The sequence below is a fragment of the Schistocerca cancellata genome, chromosome 1 (genome assembly GCF_023864275.1).
Source record: "Schistocerca cancellata isolate TAMUIC-IGC-003103 chromosome 1, iqSchCanc2.1, whole genome shotgun sequence".
Lineage (NCBI taxonomy): Eukaryota > Metazoa > Arthropoda > Insecta > Orthoptera > Acrididae > Schistocerca > Schistocerca cancellata.
In genome coordinates this window covers 1,137,573,342-1,137,591,413 of record NC_064626.1, presented here as the reverse complement: position 1 = coordinate 1,137,591,413, position 18,072 = coordinate 1,137,573,342, and the positions used below count along the sequence as shown (strand labels likewise).

General features: G+C 42.9%; 1 protein-coding gene across 1 annotated transcript in view; it reads left to right on the top strand.

The window, feature by feature from the left end:
- The window catches only part of LOC126134598 (caspase-1-like), a 125,796-nt gene that overhangs the window by 38,388 nt on the left and 69,336 nt on the right, over window positions 1-18,072 (top strand). Inside the window, exon 3 of the mRNA XM_049915194.1 lies at window positions 7,925-8,205. Within this exon, the coding sequence (XP_049771151.1) occupies window positions 7,925-8,205 (281 nt within the window). The remainder of the gene's footprint in view (window positions 1-7,924; window positions 8,206-18,072) is intronic.

Below are 18,072 nucleotides of genomic sequence, written 5' to 3'. Positions count from 1 at the left end.
CCGTTTAATCATTTTACTACTCACATTTTTAAAAATTCAGATTAGGCATTTGTTTTTGTGAAGAAACTCTTAGAGATTTTGCATAAAAACTGCCTGTTAATTAATAGTGATATTCACATTAACTGTTACAGATCTGAATAATGGAGACATTTTCCTGAACATCGTATGTTAGAGATTTTTTGTTAATGTTGCCTGCACTTATTCTTTGATATGTTTTCATGTGATGTATATAATTCATGTGCTTGTTAATTTACTATTACGTATTATTTAAGTGTTGTTTCTTTCCTGTCTACTATGGCCCTTCTCTGTTCGTTAGTTTCACACTTCATTTCACCATAAATTTCCAAGAAAAATTTATTTTTTGAGATCGGGAATGTGTAAGGATCCCATGTCCTTCCACGTCAACACAATGGCGATTTTTCGTGACATTTATCTTAAGTTAATCGACTAGTTTCACTGCCGTTACCACTGGTTTAGCTGTGTCACGTACAAGCAGATATTTGGGAAAATCGATTTTCAGAGAGAATTGAAGGTGGACTTTGTGAGAACTGAAGGACCTCCCAATCTTTCTCAATTCGTGGGCGATACTAGGGAAGACAATGCTGGCATGCTGCCAGTGAGATGTGCGTAGTGCAATCTGTCGAGCCACAGCAAGCCACCTGCACAGTGTGAGATGTCGGTTGTGGTTTGTTGGTGGCGGTGGTTTAAAAATTTGAATCTGTAATTGGAGACCTGTTTATCTGACAAAAGTTAACTACTGCCCACCGAAACAGCGAAAAATATTAAACCTAGGTCTCACTTCATTAAATTAATTACATAAAATATCAAAAGGAACTGTTAGACAATCATTGATAATAATAACCTAAAGCCATGGCAAACCTGGACATGTGCTCTGGGGTGTGAGTCAAATGAATGCATATCTGGATAAAATAAATGTATTCGTGTAAGTAGTACCGTCATTGCCAAAGATTAGTGCACAAGGATAGAAAGAGCAACACATGGCAAAGGGTTGCATCTATAGCTGGAGTTGAAAGCATATTGAACGTCCAACTACAAGCACATCTCCAGAGTGGAGCTTGAAATTGCTGATCATCATTAAAAGTGACTCGCCTGCTTCCCACAAGGAAGACTGGGTTCTCTGCGTTTTTATGGCATCTCTTAATTTTGACTGGATGAACGATAAAGGTTCTGAGTGCTACATGTCTAAAAAGGCGCTGGTCTCTCTCTCTTACTTTCATTTCACATGGTTAACCAGTTACGAAAAGTGTTGTATTTAGCACAGAAAAACTACGTTCTACTCCATCCCTCTCTGTGTCTCAGTTTGTCTGCAGCTCGTGGTCTAGTGATAAACCTGAGTAAATGCATCAATGACGAACTTAAACGGATGTCTTACGACGTCCGCACCGAGCATTTGCAACGAACAATATGGAAAAAAAAGAAAAAAAGAAAAAAAAATGGCTAGCGTTGCTGCCTCTGGAACACCGCTGGGTCCTGGGTTCGATTCCCGGTCCGGTCGAAAATTTTGTCTGCCCGGGGATAAGGTGTTTGTGTTGTCCTCATCATTTCAGCATCATTAGGGAAAGCGGAAAGACTCGAATGTGAATTTGTACGGGCGCTGGTAACCACGCAGTTGAGAGCCCCACAAACCAACCATCATCGTCATATGGATATGTGCGTGCTGGTCAGTAAGGTGGACCCCTGTAATCACTGTTGTGTTCGTTAGTCCCGCTGTGTTCTCTGGGCACAACCTGGAAATACTCTACTGGCCATTAAAATGGCTACACCATAGAGAAATGCAGATGAGAAACGGGTATTCCTTGGACAAATATATTATACTAGAACTGACTTGTAATTACATTTTCACGCAATTTGGGTGCATAGATCCTGAGAAATCAGTACCCATAACAATCACCTCTGCCCATAATAACGGCCTTGATACGCCTGGGCATTGAGCCAAACAGAGCTTGGATGGTGTGTACAGGTACAGCTGCCCATGCAGCTTCAACACGTTACCACAGTTCAACAGTAGTGACTGGCGTATTGCGACGAGCCAGTTGCTCGGCCACCATTGACCAGACGTTTTCAATTGGTGAGAGATCTGGAGAATGTGCCGGCCAGGGCAGCAGTAGAACATTTTCTGTATCCAGAAAGGTCCGTACAGGACCTGCAACATGCGGTCGTGCGTTATCCTGCTGAGATGTAGGGTTTTGCAGTGATCGAATGAAGGGTAGAGCCACGGGTCGTAACACATCTGGAATGTAACGTCCACTGTTCAAAGTGCCGTCAATCTGAACAAGAGGTGACCGAGACGTGTAACCAATGGCAACCCATACCATCACGCTGGGTGACGAATACACGCTTCCAATGTGCGCTCACTGCGATGTCGCCAAACATGGATGCGACCATCATGATGCTGTAAACAGAACCTGAATTCATCCGAAAATATGACGTTTTGCCATTCGTGCACCCAGGTTCGTCGTTGAGTACACCATCGCAGGCGCTCCTGTCTGTGATGCAGCGTCAAGGGTAACCGCAGCCATGGTTTCCGAGCTGATAGTCCATGCCGCTACAAGCGTCGTCGAACTGTTGGTGCAGAGCCGGCCGCGGTGGTCTAGCGGTTCTAGGCGCTCAGTCCGGAACCGCGCGACTGCTACGGTCGCAGGTTCGAATCCTGCCTCGGGCATGGATGTGTGTGATGTCCTTAGGTTAGTTAGGTTTAAGGAGTTCTAAGTTCTAGGGGCCTGATGACCACAGATGTTTAGTCCCATAGTGCTCAGAGCCATTTGAACCATTTTTGTTGGTGCAGATGGTTGTTGTCTTGCAAACGTCCCCATCTGTTGACTCAGGGATCGAGACGTGGCTGCACGATCCGTTACAGACATGCGGATAAGATGCCTGTCATCTCGACTCCTAGTGAAACGAGGCCGTTGGGGATCCAGCACGGCGTTCCGTATTACTCTCCTGAGCCCACCGATTCCATATTCTGCTAATAGTCATTGGATCGCGACCAACGCGAGCAGCAATGTCGCGATACGAAAATCCGCATTCGAGATAGGCTACAATCCGACCTTTATCAAAGTCGGAAACGTGATGGTACGCATTTCTCCTCCTTACACGAGGCATCACAACAACGTTTCACCAGGCAATGCCGGTGAACTGCTGTTCGTGTGTGAAAAATCGGTTGGAAACTTTGCTCATGTCAGCACGTTGTAGGTGTCGCTACCGTCGCCAACCTTTTGTGAATACTCTGAAAAGCTAATCATTTGCATATCAAAGCATTTTATTCCTGTCGGCTAAATTTCGCGTCTGTAGCACGTCATTTTCGTGGTGTAGCAATTTTAACGGCCAGTAGTGTACAATCTATATTGTAACGTTAGAGTGTTAGATGCCCAGGACGTCTTGCCTCAAAAGCAGAGCCCATTCCAACAGCCTGTCATTGTCCCTTGCAGGCTTCCAAGCGCTTTCCGGAGGCTTCTTATTTAAATGGAAATGCAGTTCAACATAGGGAATTGTAAACTATGTATTTAAGTACTTGCAATCACTCGTAGTTATTCATACTTCATTTATCAGTAGAGATCAATTTTTCGTGGTTTGATGCGTCATTTTATTTTGAATTTACCTCAGTTATTGTTGTTTGTGAGAAACTATCGTGTAACACCGCCAACCACCATTTCCAGTCCTTCTGAAGGGGTACTGCTGACACCTGCACATTTCGCCGGTCATGGCTGTCTCCTATATGGATGTCATTGACTGCCTGCACTGCTGTAATTATTATAGAATGAAGGACTTATACAACCAGTATTGTTTCCATGGAGGATCAGTAAAGACTGTACACTCTAACATCCACACTATGGATGTATTCAATTGAGTAGGTTAGAAGCATAACTCACATGCTCCAAAAACATAAATTTTCACAAATGACTAAAAACGTGTTTTACATGCGTCGTGCGCATGTCCCATATATTGACATCAGTACGTGCAAGAACAATGGCTATAAATCATTATGTATATTTTAGATTATGTTTGCTTATTGAGAAATTACAATAATTTAAGGTTATATTATGGATCATGTGAGTTTTGTTAATGAGCTATGGAACATATAAGTTTTGACAATCCCCATTTTGGATCTTGTGAGTTTTGGTACTGAGCTGTTTGGACGATGTTAGTTTCGCAGGAACCATCGTGTTGCGACTCGATATGCAGCACTTTTTCTTCCATGACTTGTGTCTCAAATCAGTTTTATTCCAACCACTATATTGAATTACATTCCCCAAAATAACTGAACAGAACAGGAAACACACTCCACTGGCATCAATATTTACTACTACACAAGAAAATGGCGCCGAGTGAGCTAATCGCTGATTGGTCAAGATGAGGTACGGGACAAAATTCACAAGATCCCGCGGATCATGAGTCTTTTGAAACTAACCATGAAGTTTAACACCGGTTTTCTCAATGATCTTGCGCCAAATGTGAATAACTGTTTCGTGAATTATGTTCTATGTATAAATCTATATGAGAATATGTCGGCATCTCAATTTTCATTATTTTGGAGCATGTGAGTTATGACTAACCTACACAATTGGATTGAAGTTGTTAGTAGACAGAACTCAGTATGCCGTCCTTGCTGCAGAGACATTACCAAGGGAAAGTATGATCAGGTGTACCTCAAAGCAGAGTGATAGCACCACTGCTGTTCTCGACATATGCAAATGGTGTGGTGGAAAATATTTGTAGTTGTTTCTCTGTTATTCAGCTTATATTTTATTTAATTGCTGGACCATCGACACCAATAAGTGTTTTGCAGTAATAAACGGCATTCTTAAAGGTACTCTGCTATTGTGCTCATCATTTAAAGTCGTTAAAAATAGTATCTGCAGATTTTATTTAATTGAAATCTTTCATATATAAATTTCTATGTTACATTCAAAATTCTCAATTGCCGAGTGATGACCTTCGACCATTCGATTCACGTGTATATTCATATTGTATACTGTAGACTCAGCAGTATTTGGCTTGTAATGCGGCAACTACGTATCCCAGGCCCTAGACAACGAAACCAGTCAAAACTTTTGATATTTCAACTCTGAGTCTGAGGGTATGTAGTTGAGAGTCGCACCACATTTTTATTTGAAAGCCCGCAATATAGATTTAGTGTGGTCGATATGCAGCTTTCGGAAATGCGAGCGTGGAGCAAAGGAAATATCTGTTCCAACGCGAGTTTTTTGTTCAACTTCAGTCTCGTTCTGTTGATTGTTTACATCCTGTAAAGCACATTGGAGTTGCAGCTTGTGCCGAATTTTGTGTAGTGGTGTGACGTAACTGGGAAAAATATGTTTTCCAGAACAATTTGTGCACCAGGATTAATGCAATGAACGCTAATAACTGCGTGCAATGGCTTCAAGTCGATCTTATGATGTAAATAATTCTGCATACCTCGCCACATTCAGGTCTTACTGGTTTCGCTCTTTCTGTCTTGCCGCAGCTACGCGACCACGAAAATGTACACGCACAAAAATTGTGTACCACTTACAGATGACTCGCTAGGCGGTTCGAAACCGATAATCTTACACTCTTAGTATTCTTCGTCTATAACGGAGGAGAGATGTGCAAAGGACAATGCTTACAAAACACTTGTGCGACATATCCTTGAATGCTATTCATATATGTGTGACCAATACCAAAGAGGACTAATGGGGGATACTGAACAGATAGAAAGACGGGCAGGGCATATGGTTATGAGTTTGATCCATGGGAGACGGTAACGGAAATACTGAAGATCCTGCACAGCAGACTTTTGAAGGTAGACACCAACTATCCTGCAAAAGCCTACCTGAGAAGATTCAAGAAGTGTTAAGTGAGGAATCTTGTAATACACTACACCCTCCTACGTGTTACATCCGTGGAGAGCACGAAGACAAAAATGGTTCAAATGGCTCTGAGCACTATGGGACTTAACATCCATGGTCATCAGTCCCCTAGAACTTAGAACTACTTAAACCTAACTAACCTAAGGACATCACACAACACCCAGTCATCACGAGGCAGAGAAAATCCCTGACCCCGCCGGGAATCTAACCCGGGAACCCGGGCGCGGGAAGTGAGAACGCTACCGCACGACCACGAGCTGCGGACAGCACGACGACAAGAGAAGACTAATTCCAGAGCGCACAGGGGCATTTAAGCAATCTTCCCGCGCTCCAGAGGGATATGTAGAGTAGATGTAGCTGTAGAAACTCGTTTATTCTGGTGAACCTTACAAAATAGCGAGAACCCACATTCCAAACCGTGCCAAGAAAACAAAATGTTGCCTCCAGCATACACCTTGCGTAATGCTCACGAAGCTAAAGTTACGGATCGGAATAGAAACAATGAAAAAGAGATTCATACACTATGTACCCTCCACCACAGACCTTACTTTGGCTTACGGTGTGTAGACGTAGTTGTACATGCACATTCAAATAAAAGTCACGTCGACTTCTTCAGTTCACTCTACTTGTTGTTGTTGTTGTTGTGGTCTTCAGTCCTGAGACTGGTTTGATGCAGCTCCCCATTCTAATCTATCCTGTGCAAGCTCCTTCATCTCTCAGTACCTAATGCAACCTACATCCTTCTGAATCTGCTTAGTGTATTCATCTCCTGGTCTCCCTCTACGATTTTTACCCTCCACGCTGCCCTCCAATGCTAAATTTGTGATCCCTTGATGCCTCAGAACATGTCCTACCAACCGATCCCTTCTTCTAGTCAAGTTGTGCAACAAACTTCTCTTCTCCCCAATCCTTTTCAATACCTCCTCATTAGTTATGTGATCTACCCACCTAATCTTCAACATTCTTCTGTAGCACCACATTTCGAAAGCTTCTATTCTCTTCTTGTCCAAACTATTTATTGTGCATGTTTCACTTCCATACATGGCTACACTCCATACAAATACTTTCAGAAACGACTTCCTGACACTTAAATCTATACTCGATGTTAACAAATTTCTCATCTTCAGAAACGCTTTCCTTACCATTGCCAGTCTACATTTTATATCCTCTCCACTTCGACCATCATCAGTTATTTTGTTCCCCAAATAGCAAAACTCATTTACTACTTTAAGTGACTCATTTCCTAATGTAATTCTCTCAGCATCACCCGACTTAATTCGACTACATTCCATTATCCTCTTTTTACTTTTGTTGATGTTCATCTTATATCCTCCCTTCAAGACACTGTCCATTCCATTCAACTGCTCTTCCAAGTCCTTCGGTGTCTCTGACAGAATTGCAATGTCATCGGCAAACCTCAAAGTTTTTATTTCTTCTCTCTGGACTTTAATACCTAATCCAGATTTTTCTTTTGTTTCTTTTACTGCTTGCTCAATATACAGATTGAATAACATAGGGGAGAGGCTACAACCCTGTCTCACTTCCTTCCCAACCACTGCTTCCCTTTCATGCCCCTCGACTCTTATAACTGCCATCTGGTTTCTGTACAAATTGTAAATGGCCTTTCGCTCCCTGTATTTTACCCCTGCCACCTTTAGAATTTGAGAGAGAGTATTCCAGTCAACATTGTCAAAAGGTTTCTCTAAGTCTACAAATGCTAGAAACGTAGGTTTACCTTTACTTAATCTTTCTTCTAAGATAAGTCGTAAGATCAGTATTGCCTCACGTGTTCCAACATTTCTACGGAATCCAAACTGATCTTCCCCGAGGTCGGCTTCTACCAGTTTTTCCATTCGCGTTAGTATTTTGCAGCTGTGACTTATTAAACTGATAGTTCGGTAATTTTCACATCTGTCAACACCTGCTTTCTGACTACTTATATACCAGAATACAAACTTCCCCTTTTTTTGTAGCTTGTGAATCGAGTTCAAGATTTCTGTATCAATTTGAAAGCCAACTTATATTGAGATATACATCATGTGATACTCGTTTAGTCCCAGCATTATACCAACCGCTGGTCCGTGTGAGGTGCTGGACGCTGGTGTCAGCAGTGAGGAGTACTTCATGGACCACCAACAGCGTGGTGTAGCACTCATCTTCAGCCACAAGAACTTCGACGTTCGCCAACATCCGGATGGGGATTACCAGCCAACTGCAAGAGAGGGCACAGACGCCGACAGAGACGCACTTCGCCTCACATTTGTAATGCTCGGCTTCGAAGTACTCTGCTTCAACGATAGGAGTCATGAGGAAATAACCAGTGAACTCAGACATGGTAAGTAGAAGTCTCTCTCCCATCACAAAACAAGGAATCTACAGCACTGTCAGCTGCGTGGGGTAGCCGCTTGGTCTGAGGCGTCTTGTCACGGTCCGTGCGGCTCCCCACGTCGGAGGTTCGAGTCCTGTGTGTGCGCTGTCCATAGCGTAAGCTAATTTAAGTTAGATTAAGTAGCCTGTAGACTTACGGACCGATGACAGCAATTTGGTCCCATAAGATCTTACCACAAATTTTTATACAGCACTGTCTGTGCTCAGCAAGCCATCATGTGGTGTAAGGTAGTTCACAGGGTGGACCGTATATGTGGAACCACCTTTCTAAATGGTTCAAATGGCTCTGAGCACAATGGGACTCAACTGCTGTGGTCATAAGTCCCCTAGAACTTAGAACTACTTAAACCTAACTAACCTAAGGACATCACACACATCCATGCCCGAGGCAGGATTCGAACCTACAACCGTAGCGGTCGTGCGGTTCCAGACTGTAGCGCCTTTAACCGCTCGGCCACTCCGGCCGGCCGCCTTTCTAAAACAAAAAGAAGTGGATGAACAGAAATTTAATATCAAGCCCCTAGAGCAGTCGGGTTTTATGCAAGAGGCGAAAAATCTGTGAGTCTGTGTTACCGACATGCCGGCCATCTTGCAAGCCTCGATCTCGGATTACACTCTAAATCAGGGCCGGGCAGAAATTCCGCACGCGTGCGGTGCTCCTGCACACGTGCAACTTCCGGGTCACAGCGTGCACGCCGCGGCCGTCAGCGTTCATGTAGTGCATGTTTCTACGCACAGATGTCGCTTTATCCTCTTGCTGAGATACTCTGTACCGGCACATTCTAGTGCTCTTTCCACAGCTTGCAAGCCAACCATGGGAAGGTATTTCGCGTATTAAACATTTAAAATACTGTCATAGTCTACTCATTGAGACATCTACTTTTATGTTAACAGTTTAACCCAGTAAGACATGTAATACAGTTAACAACCGTGGGTTTTTATTAAGGAAGCTTGACTGACGGCACGTAAAAACGCGTAATGGTTTTGAGCTAGTATTTAAGAAAGAGAGCACTTAGCGACTTCCAACGAATCTTATTCATGATTTCAAATAACATTAAACTAGTGCAAGGTTTTCTATAACTAATTCTCGGTGCCCTCAGTTACACCCACATAATTTCTCTCTCACTGACCTCTGAACAGAATGATAACCGCAGACCTCTCGATGATCGCCTGTTATTTCAATGCCATTATTGCTATATCTTTCATCAGTTCCGTCTGAAATCTGCATAATAACCGACAGTTGGATGAATATTATGTTTTATCGACTCCAGCTGAGCGTAGCCCTTCACACATTAACAAAAAAAAAAAAAAACCTAAATGTAAGTATACATTGAAACAATCGGTTTAATGACCAATTTTCCTCTTGCTTGTACCACATAAACAGGGAAGTGGAGCCGCCGCCGTTCATTTAGGACACATGTCTAATAACAGATGTCGCTGTCGCTCCCTGTCGCACACGTGCGCACATGTGCAGCACTTCCCCACGTCTGCACACTGTGCAGCATTTGGCAGGCCCCGCTCTAAATTTTCAGTACGAAATGCGGTCATATGAAATATCAAACACACAGAGAATTACAAGTGGAGAAAACAATGCGGTCTTTCGCTTGAGCAAAGCTTTAGTCATTCTCGTCGCATCTGCAAAGAAAAAAGCAAAGGCTGGTACAATACATAGAAGCTACAGGATGTGCTTCACGTTTTGTCCGGCATGCTATAAAGCGTTGGCACTTGCTTCACCCATTCCTCTCAGGTGTTAACCAACTCATGCACTGGAAAGTGAACACAGGCCCCAAAAATCTGCACGGAGGTGTGCAAGGTTTCTGATTTTTACTGCATACACTTGCCTTCTCATGTACTTACAGACAGAAATCTTATAGACTTAATACTGGCACATGTGGCTGCAACGGGCCTTTAAAACCTATCCACATCCAGGGAAACTGGATACTCAGGTGCTGGTGTACCCAGAATGAGAAAAGGTCCAATAGTATGAGATTGCTACATTCCACTCCAAATCATCACTTTTGATACGCTGTCTTGAGACATGGAGGTGTGCTGTCATTACATTGACATGCGGAAGTTGATAATTAAAGGAATTAAGTAATTAAACATAATAATCAAGAAAACAATTAGCTGGCATACATGTTAATTGATGCAGTAGTTTATTACACTAAGGATGCTGAAGCAGCTTAGCGATCAGAGAACATTTAGTGGGGGGACTTCGGTTTTAATTCAGAGACCCTGTCACAATCTACTTGGTAGAGGCGGAGTGGACGGAAGTCAGACAGTACGTTCGGTGGTAGGCCACAACTGCCAGCCCCCACTACCTTCCGACAGCGTAGCGGGCTAAGCCAGCGAGGTCTGGAAGACGGAGGAGCTGCTGGCGCGGGTATACTATACAGAAACCGAAGTAAAAGTTAAGATGTAGTTTCCAGGGTCGGACACCCCTTCACTTTATTTCCTGTGGACGGGTCCATCAATGAACTCAGTCCAAACGGAAAATAGCCCACATTGAACTCTATTGTGGCGGACGTTAGAGATTTAGCAGTACTTCTTAAAATAGCATTTAGAGTTTTTCCATGTCAGTAAATCGCAGAGAATAATACATGGTGTTACAAAAAGGTACGGCCAAACTTTCAGGAAACATTTCTCACACACAAAGAAAGAACATATGTTATTTGGACATGTGTCCGGAAACGCTTACTTTCCATGTTACAGCTCATTTTATTACTTCTCTTCAAATCACATTAATCATGGAATGGAAACACAGCAACAGGACGTATCAGCGTGACTTCAAACACTTTGTTACAGGAAATGTTCAAAATGTCCTCCGTTAGCGAGAATACATGCATCCACCCTCCGTCGCATGGAATCCCTGATGCGCTGATGCAGCCCTGGAGAATGGCGAATTGTATCACAGCCGTCCACAATACGAGCACGAAGAGTCTCTACATTTGGTACCGGGGTTGCGTAGACAAGAGCTTTCAAATGCCCCCATAAATGAAAGTCAAGAGGGGTGAGGTTAGGTTAGGTTAGGTTAGGAGGAGAGCGTGGAGGCCATGGAATTGGTCCGCCTCTACCAATCCATCGATCACCGAATCTGTTGTTGAGAAGCGTACGAACACTTCGACTGAAATGTGCAGGAGCTCCATCGTGCATGAACCACATGTTATGTCGTACTTGTAAAGGCACATGTTCTAACAGCACAGGTAGAGTATCCCGTATGAAATCATGATAACGTGCTCCATTGAGTGTAGGTGGAAGAACATGGGGCCCAATCAAGACATCACCAACAATGCCTGCCCAAACGTTCACAGAAAATCTGTGTTGATGACGTGATTGCACAATTGCGTGCGGATTCTCGTCAGCCCACACATGCTGATTGTGAAAATTTACAATTTGATCACATTGGAATGAAGCCCCATCCGTAGAGAGAACATTTGCACTGAAATGAGGATTGACACATTGTTGGATGAATCATTCGCAAAAGTGCACCTGTGGAGGTCAATCAGCTGCTGATAGTGCCTGCACACGCTGTACATGGTACGGAAACAACTGGTTCTCACGTACCACTCTCCATACAGTGACGTGGTCAACGTTACCTTGTACAGCAGCAACTTCTCTGACGCTGACATTAGGGTTATCGTCAACTGCACGAAGAATTGCCTCGTCCATTGCAGGTGTCCTCGTCGTTCTAGGTCTTCCCCAGTCGCGAGTCATAGGCTGAAATGTTCCGTGCTCCCTAAGACGCCGATCAATTGCTTCGAACGTCTTCCTGTCGGGTCACCTTCGTTCTGGAAATCTGTCTCGATACAAACGTACCGCGCCATGGCTACTGCCCCGTGCTAATCCATACATCAAATGGGCATCTGCAAACTCCGCATTTGTAAACATTGCACTGACTGCAAAACCACGTTCGTGATGAACACTAACCTGTTGATGCTACGTACTGATGTGCTTGATGCCAGTACTGTAGAGCAATGAGTCGAATGTAAACACAAGCACCGAAGTCAACATTACCTTCCTTCAATTGGGCCAACTGGCGGTGAATCGAGAAAGTACAGTACATACTGACGAAACTAAAATGAGCTCTAACATGGAAATTATGCGTTTCCGGACACATGTTCACATAACATATTTTCTTTATTTGTGTGTGAGGAATGTTTCCTGAAAGTTTGGCTGTACCTTTTTGTAACGCCCTGTATACATTCAAGCACATAATATTTGGGAAACTTAGAGTCTCACGTTGTCACAACCACCAATAATCAGATCTAGTGGGGTGACATCATGTTTTTAGAAGATACATGACGCGGAAATTGAACCGGACAGAAGTGTGCCGAGAGTCACTCTGCCTGTATTGCACAACAAGGTTTGCTAATGCTCATATTGTGTCGGTGAAGTTGTCTCTGTAAAGTCATGCAGGCTGTGAAATTTATAAACGTGTTTGAAGTATATTTGTGCTGATGACAAACTGCTGAGGCTTAGATCCAAGTAGTCTGCAGCTCGTGGTCGTGCGGTAGCGTTCTCGCTTCCCACGCCCGGGTCCCCGGGTTCGATTCCCGGCGGGGTCAGGGATTTTCTCTGCCTCGTGATGACTGGGTTTCAGTAGTTCTAAGTTCTAGGGGACTGATGACCATAGATGTTAAGTCCCATAGTGCTCAGAGCCATTTGAACCATTTTTTAGTTCCAAGTACACTGAAGAGCCAAAAGAAACTGGTACACCTGTCTGATGTCGTCTAGTGCCCCCACGAGCACACAGAAGTGCCGCACCCCGACGTGGCATGGAATCGACTAATGTCTGAAGTAGTGCTGGAGGTAAGTGACACCATGAATCCTGCATGGTTGTCCATAAATCCGTAAGAGTACGAGGGAGTGGAGAGCTATTCTTAACAGCACGTTGCAAAGCATCCAACATTCGTATCTAGATTCTTATCTAGACGTATCAGGAGTCTAATATCTCTCCAACTGCACACGCCCCAAACCATTACAGAGCCTCCACCAGCTTGAACAGTCCCCTGCTGACATGCAGGGTCCATGGATTCATGACTTTGTCTCCACATCCGTACACGTCCATCCGCTCGATACAATTTCAAACGAGACTCGTCCGGCCAGGCAACATGTTTCCAGTCATCAACAGTCCATTGTAGCTGTTGACAAGTCCAGGCGAGGTGTAAAGCTTTGTGTCGTGCAGTCATCAAGGGTACACGAGTGGACCTTCGGTTGCGAAAGCCCATACCGATGAAGTTTCGTTGAATGGTTCGAACTCTGATAATTGTTGATGGCCCAGCATTGAAATCTGCAGCAATTTGCAGAAGGGTTGGACTTCTCTGTCACGTTGTACGATTCTCTTCAGTCGTCATAGGTCCCGTTCTTGCAGGATCTTTTTCCGGCCCCAGAGATGTTGGAGATTTGTTGTTTTATCGGATTCCTGATATTCACGGTACACTCGTGAAATTGTCGTACGGGAAAATCCCACTTAATCGCTGCCTCGGAGATGCTGTGTCCCAGCGCTCGTGCGCCAACTATTACACCACTTTCAAATTCACTTAAATATTGATAACCTGCCAATTGATACCAACTGCGCCAGGCACTTGTTGTCTCATATAGACATTGCCAACCAAAGCCCTATATTACGTCCGTTTACATGTCTCTGTATTCAAATATGGATGCTTATACCAGTTTCTTTTGCGCTCCAGTATAGTTACTGCGCGAAGAACGAAGGCAGGTTGGCAGTGGCGTGCACTCAAGCTATTAAATACTCAAGTGTTGTGATATTGTCGTCGTTGGCTGTCATTTGGTCGTGACTAGTAATTCAATAGAATTTTGTCAGGTATTCTGGCATGTTATTAATTATTGCTGGCTTTCCAAACTATTCTAAGAGTTGTGGTAACGCCCCATGTGGCAAAGAGCATTAATTGCATCTTCCGAACATAGCTTAACTGTGATGGCGTTCATAAAACATAAATCCTAGGTGAGCAAAGTTTTAGTGTGTGGCGTTTGGGTCAGTTGTAACAGCACACTTGCATTGGACAAGCTTTGTGAATTCTGACCAACGCCTTCTTTTATTTTCTTTTAATTTATTACGAATGTACAACTAATTGTTTTTAGGACACTAAGCCACTACAGTACAGATAACTTTTACCAGAATTAACTTCCTTTTGTTTGTAGGTGTATTAAAATTCCTCAGAGGTTGTATTGAAAACTTAACTAGGCAGAGTTCACATGTTGGAGCGCAGTGTACTAGTAACTGCACTGGAAATAAGGTTAGTTGAATTTGAGAACTTCAGGAAGTCCGAATGGCCTTTAAGGACTCAGTACTCGCGGAGAGATCAGTATCAGTAGAGTCCATGCATCCCTGTACATTATCGCTCACTGTAACAGTGCGTTATGCTCACCAGTATGCTGTTTATTAGGGTCTGGTATTGTAAGTTGGCTCAGAGTCGATTATGTAATTTTGTTGTGTTTGACAGCAGCACAGTTGTTGGATTCAGAGTAGGAATTAACATGATCACTTTATTAGAAATGTCTGAATCGGTCTTCGAAGGATCCATTCAGTAAAGATTGACATGTGATCAGTATCTGTGATTCTACTTATTTACCTGTTTGTTTACCTATAAACTAATCATCATAGTGAAACGACGGTTCCTGTCTAGCTTGCATGTCATACTTTCTGCAAGTTGAACAGGACGATCTCGATCGTCCTCAGTGAGAAGTTCTAACATTTGCGTTTGGTGAGGTTGCCATCTACGTTTGATCGAAGTTCCCATTATCGGAGTACAGCTGAGGGCAGTTCCCTACGAGAAGGAGCGAGTACTGTGCTCTTGACTCAAGTGGAATGATTTCAGAACAGTGGTTGAGTTTCTTCATTTGTAGCCATTTTAGAAAGCTCAGTTTCCAGTTTGTCTGTGACACAGCCAGCATCATAGAATTTCGAGAGAAGTTCCACCACCGCACTTTGGGTAATGGGATGGTCTGGCTGCGTGGCTTTTGCAAAATCCTCTGGGTAACATGAGTACTCCTTTCTCCTGATATAAGTATGATCTCATTGTGTTTGGCTTTCTCGTTACCTGTAAGGAAGAAACATTAGTTGCACCTCGAGATAAATAAAGCAATGCTTAAATCAAAGACACTATTGTTTTTATCGCGTAATTCTCCATTTGTTTAATATGCCACATAACTCCCTTTTCATTTGAGAATATATATAGGGGGCATGAAAATTGTCACATGGATGAAACTGTCTATAAACACAATAAATGGCAAAAAGTAGAAGCACCAAAAGGGGGAAGACGAAACGAAATGAAGATGTGAAGGGGTTGTGATATGCTTGGTGAAAAATACAGCGATCCTCCCTTGTGGTGGTCAGATGTGGTCGACTGGAACCTTGGCGACAAATATTTCTACCCTCAGGTATCCATATATTTTAACATCGCTCACTGCCACATCCAAATGCCCCTCAGATCTGGATGTTGCACGATTGGACCAGCTGGCCAAATGAAGGCTCCACAAGCAGGCACCTTTCAAATTCTGTCAGGTGCTGATAATGCTACCTCATACGACTAAAGTGCGCGTCATTTACAATGGCGGCCGAGTTTAGGTTCGTTCTGCGCATCTGACGTCACAAAAAACACAGTCAGCCAATGAACAGAGAACGACGTTGCCAGAGCTCGACTACAGTGCAGAGCACGGACGAGTGGCTTCAGTTTTAGAAACGTTCAGTCATAAATAAAGTAACTGAATAAAAGCAATGTCTTGATAGCAGACTTTCTTTTATAGAAAGTTTGGAAAAAGCATTCTTTATACCAATTGCTTCATATTGTATTAATTAATTAAACCAAACAAGTAACAAGCCTCCTAATTCAGGCAATAGCAAGGAAAGGTGTTTGTATCATTCTCACGAACCGCTTTTTCGCAATAAAGAACAGCAGTAATTGTTTATTTCCTATTGTATTTCGACGAAACGTGAATAATTCATAGTCATACCAACAGTGTTTGTCGAAATTGTGCGTGATGTTTTAGAGTCCTCCCGGAGTTTATTTGAATGACGAGTTGTGTTAGTGTAATGGTTAATGTGTTTGACTCCTAAGCGAAGGGTTCTGAGTTCAAACCTTGTTCTGTGCTCACCATTCTGTTTATTTAAAAACAATATCGAAGTGTCTTACTTCATGAATTTTATTCGTTTGAATCCAATTTTTTGAAATTTCTAGTTCTTTGTCTCTTCATTATAATCCTAATAAGTTTTCGGTTTTTATAATTTTGTCCTCAAACATTTCTTTTCACAGCAATTAAAAACAATGAAAAGGCACACATACAATATTCATGTTATCTGTTTTGTTTGTATATCTTCTCTTCTGCAGTCGCTGTTCTACTATTCATATTGAAATATATTCTTTGTGACAGTATTAAAAGTATTGTTTAGAGCCGAATTTCAGCTCGTACGTTGCCGAGCTGCTTGACTGTCTGACGCAATTCTTTGCTTCGCTGCTTTGGCAACATCATCATATTCAATGTTTTCGTCAACTGATCTATGTTTTGGCAAGTATTTGCTATCTGTTGTGACAAACACAAATTTTTTGCGCACTGCGCCTCACTGACAATATATTTTAGTTTCTATGTTTTATTACGTCCACAATTCAGTTTTGTGTACTTCTCCAATTTTGTTTTAATCAGAACTTTTTAGACAAAAGCGAAATGTCTCTGGTATAAATAAAACTTTTATTACAGTCGCGAAAGACGGAATATTTCTCAATATTATATACGACACCTAATTGGTACTTAAATGAGATATACAGTAAATTTTATATGAAATTTAGGTATATTGTCCACATTTCATTCTCAACATTGTGGCAACGAAAATCGACCACACGGAAAGTATATGCTATGGACTTATACCTCTGCAAACTCTTCAAAATTTCGTGCAACAGTTTACTACATTTAATGCTGCACAATAACTGCATAGAACATCGAAACAAAATTAATTCATTTACGGGGGGAAGGTATTAGTCAAGAAGATGTGTAAAAATAAAAATTTTGGGCCAAATAGTTTTTGTGAAATCGAATGATAAGTGTGTCAAAGCAGTCGGAACACCATGTGTCAGCACAGGCGACCAGTGCAGTGATGACAAAATCGCGTACAGCGTGGAATGCGGGGAGCACGTCTCTGTAGCAGTGAAAGGGTTAATGCGGCCGTGGTGGCTTTACTTCATAAACTGCGCGCTCCCCCCTAAACGTAAGTTTGCGAGCTATACTATACTATGACGCTGCTTCTCTTGGCGCGTGCGTCGTTTGCAACTGGCAACGCAGCAGTCTCCCGTGTCTGGGCGGGCGTGCGCGAGCCGCCAAGATAAAAGAATTCAACTATACACGGCATCTTCATGTGTTTCGCAATCATCTTGCAACTATAGTCTTAACACACATAAAAAAAAAGCTTTGCATCACCTCGGTTCCGAGAGTTCCAGAACCTGTACAGAAAACTGGAATAGAGATCAATGTAATCATCATTTCCGCCCTTTTTATTGCTCATCAAAACAACACATTGCATGTTGTACGACCATACAGCGAGACCTTCAGAGATGGAGGTCCAGATTGCTGTACACACCAGTACCTCTAATACCCAGTAGCACGTCCTCTTGCACTAATGCATGCCTGTATTCGTCATGGCGTACAAGTTCATTAAGGCACTGTTGGTCCAGATTGTCCCACTCCTCAATGGCGATTCGGCGTAGATCTCTCAGAGCCGTTGGTGGGTCACATCGTCCATAAACACTCCTTTTCAATCCATCCCAGGCATGTTCGATAGGGTTCATGTCTGGAGAACATGCTG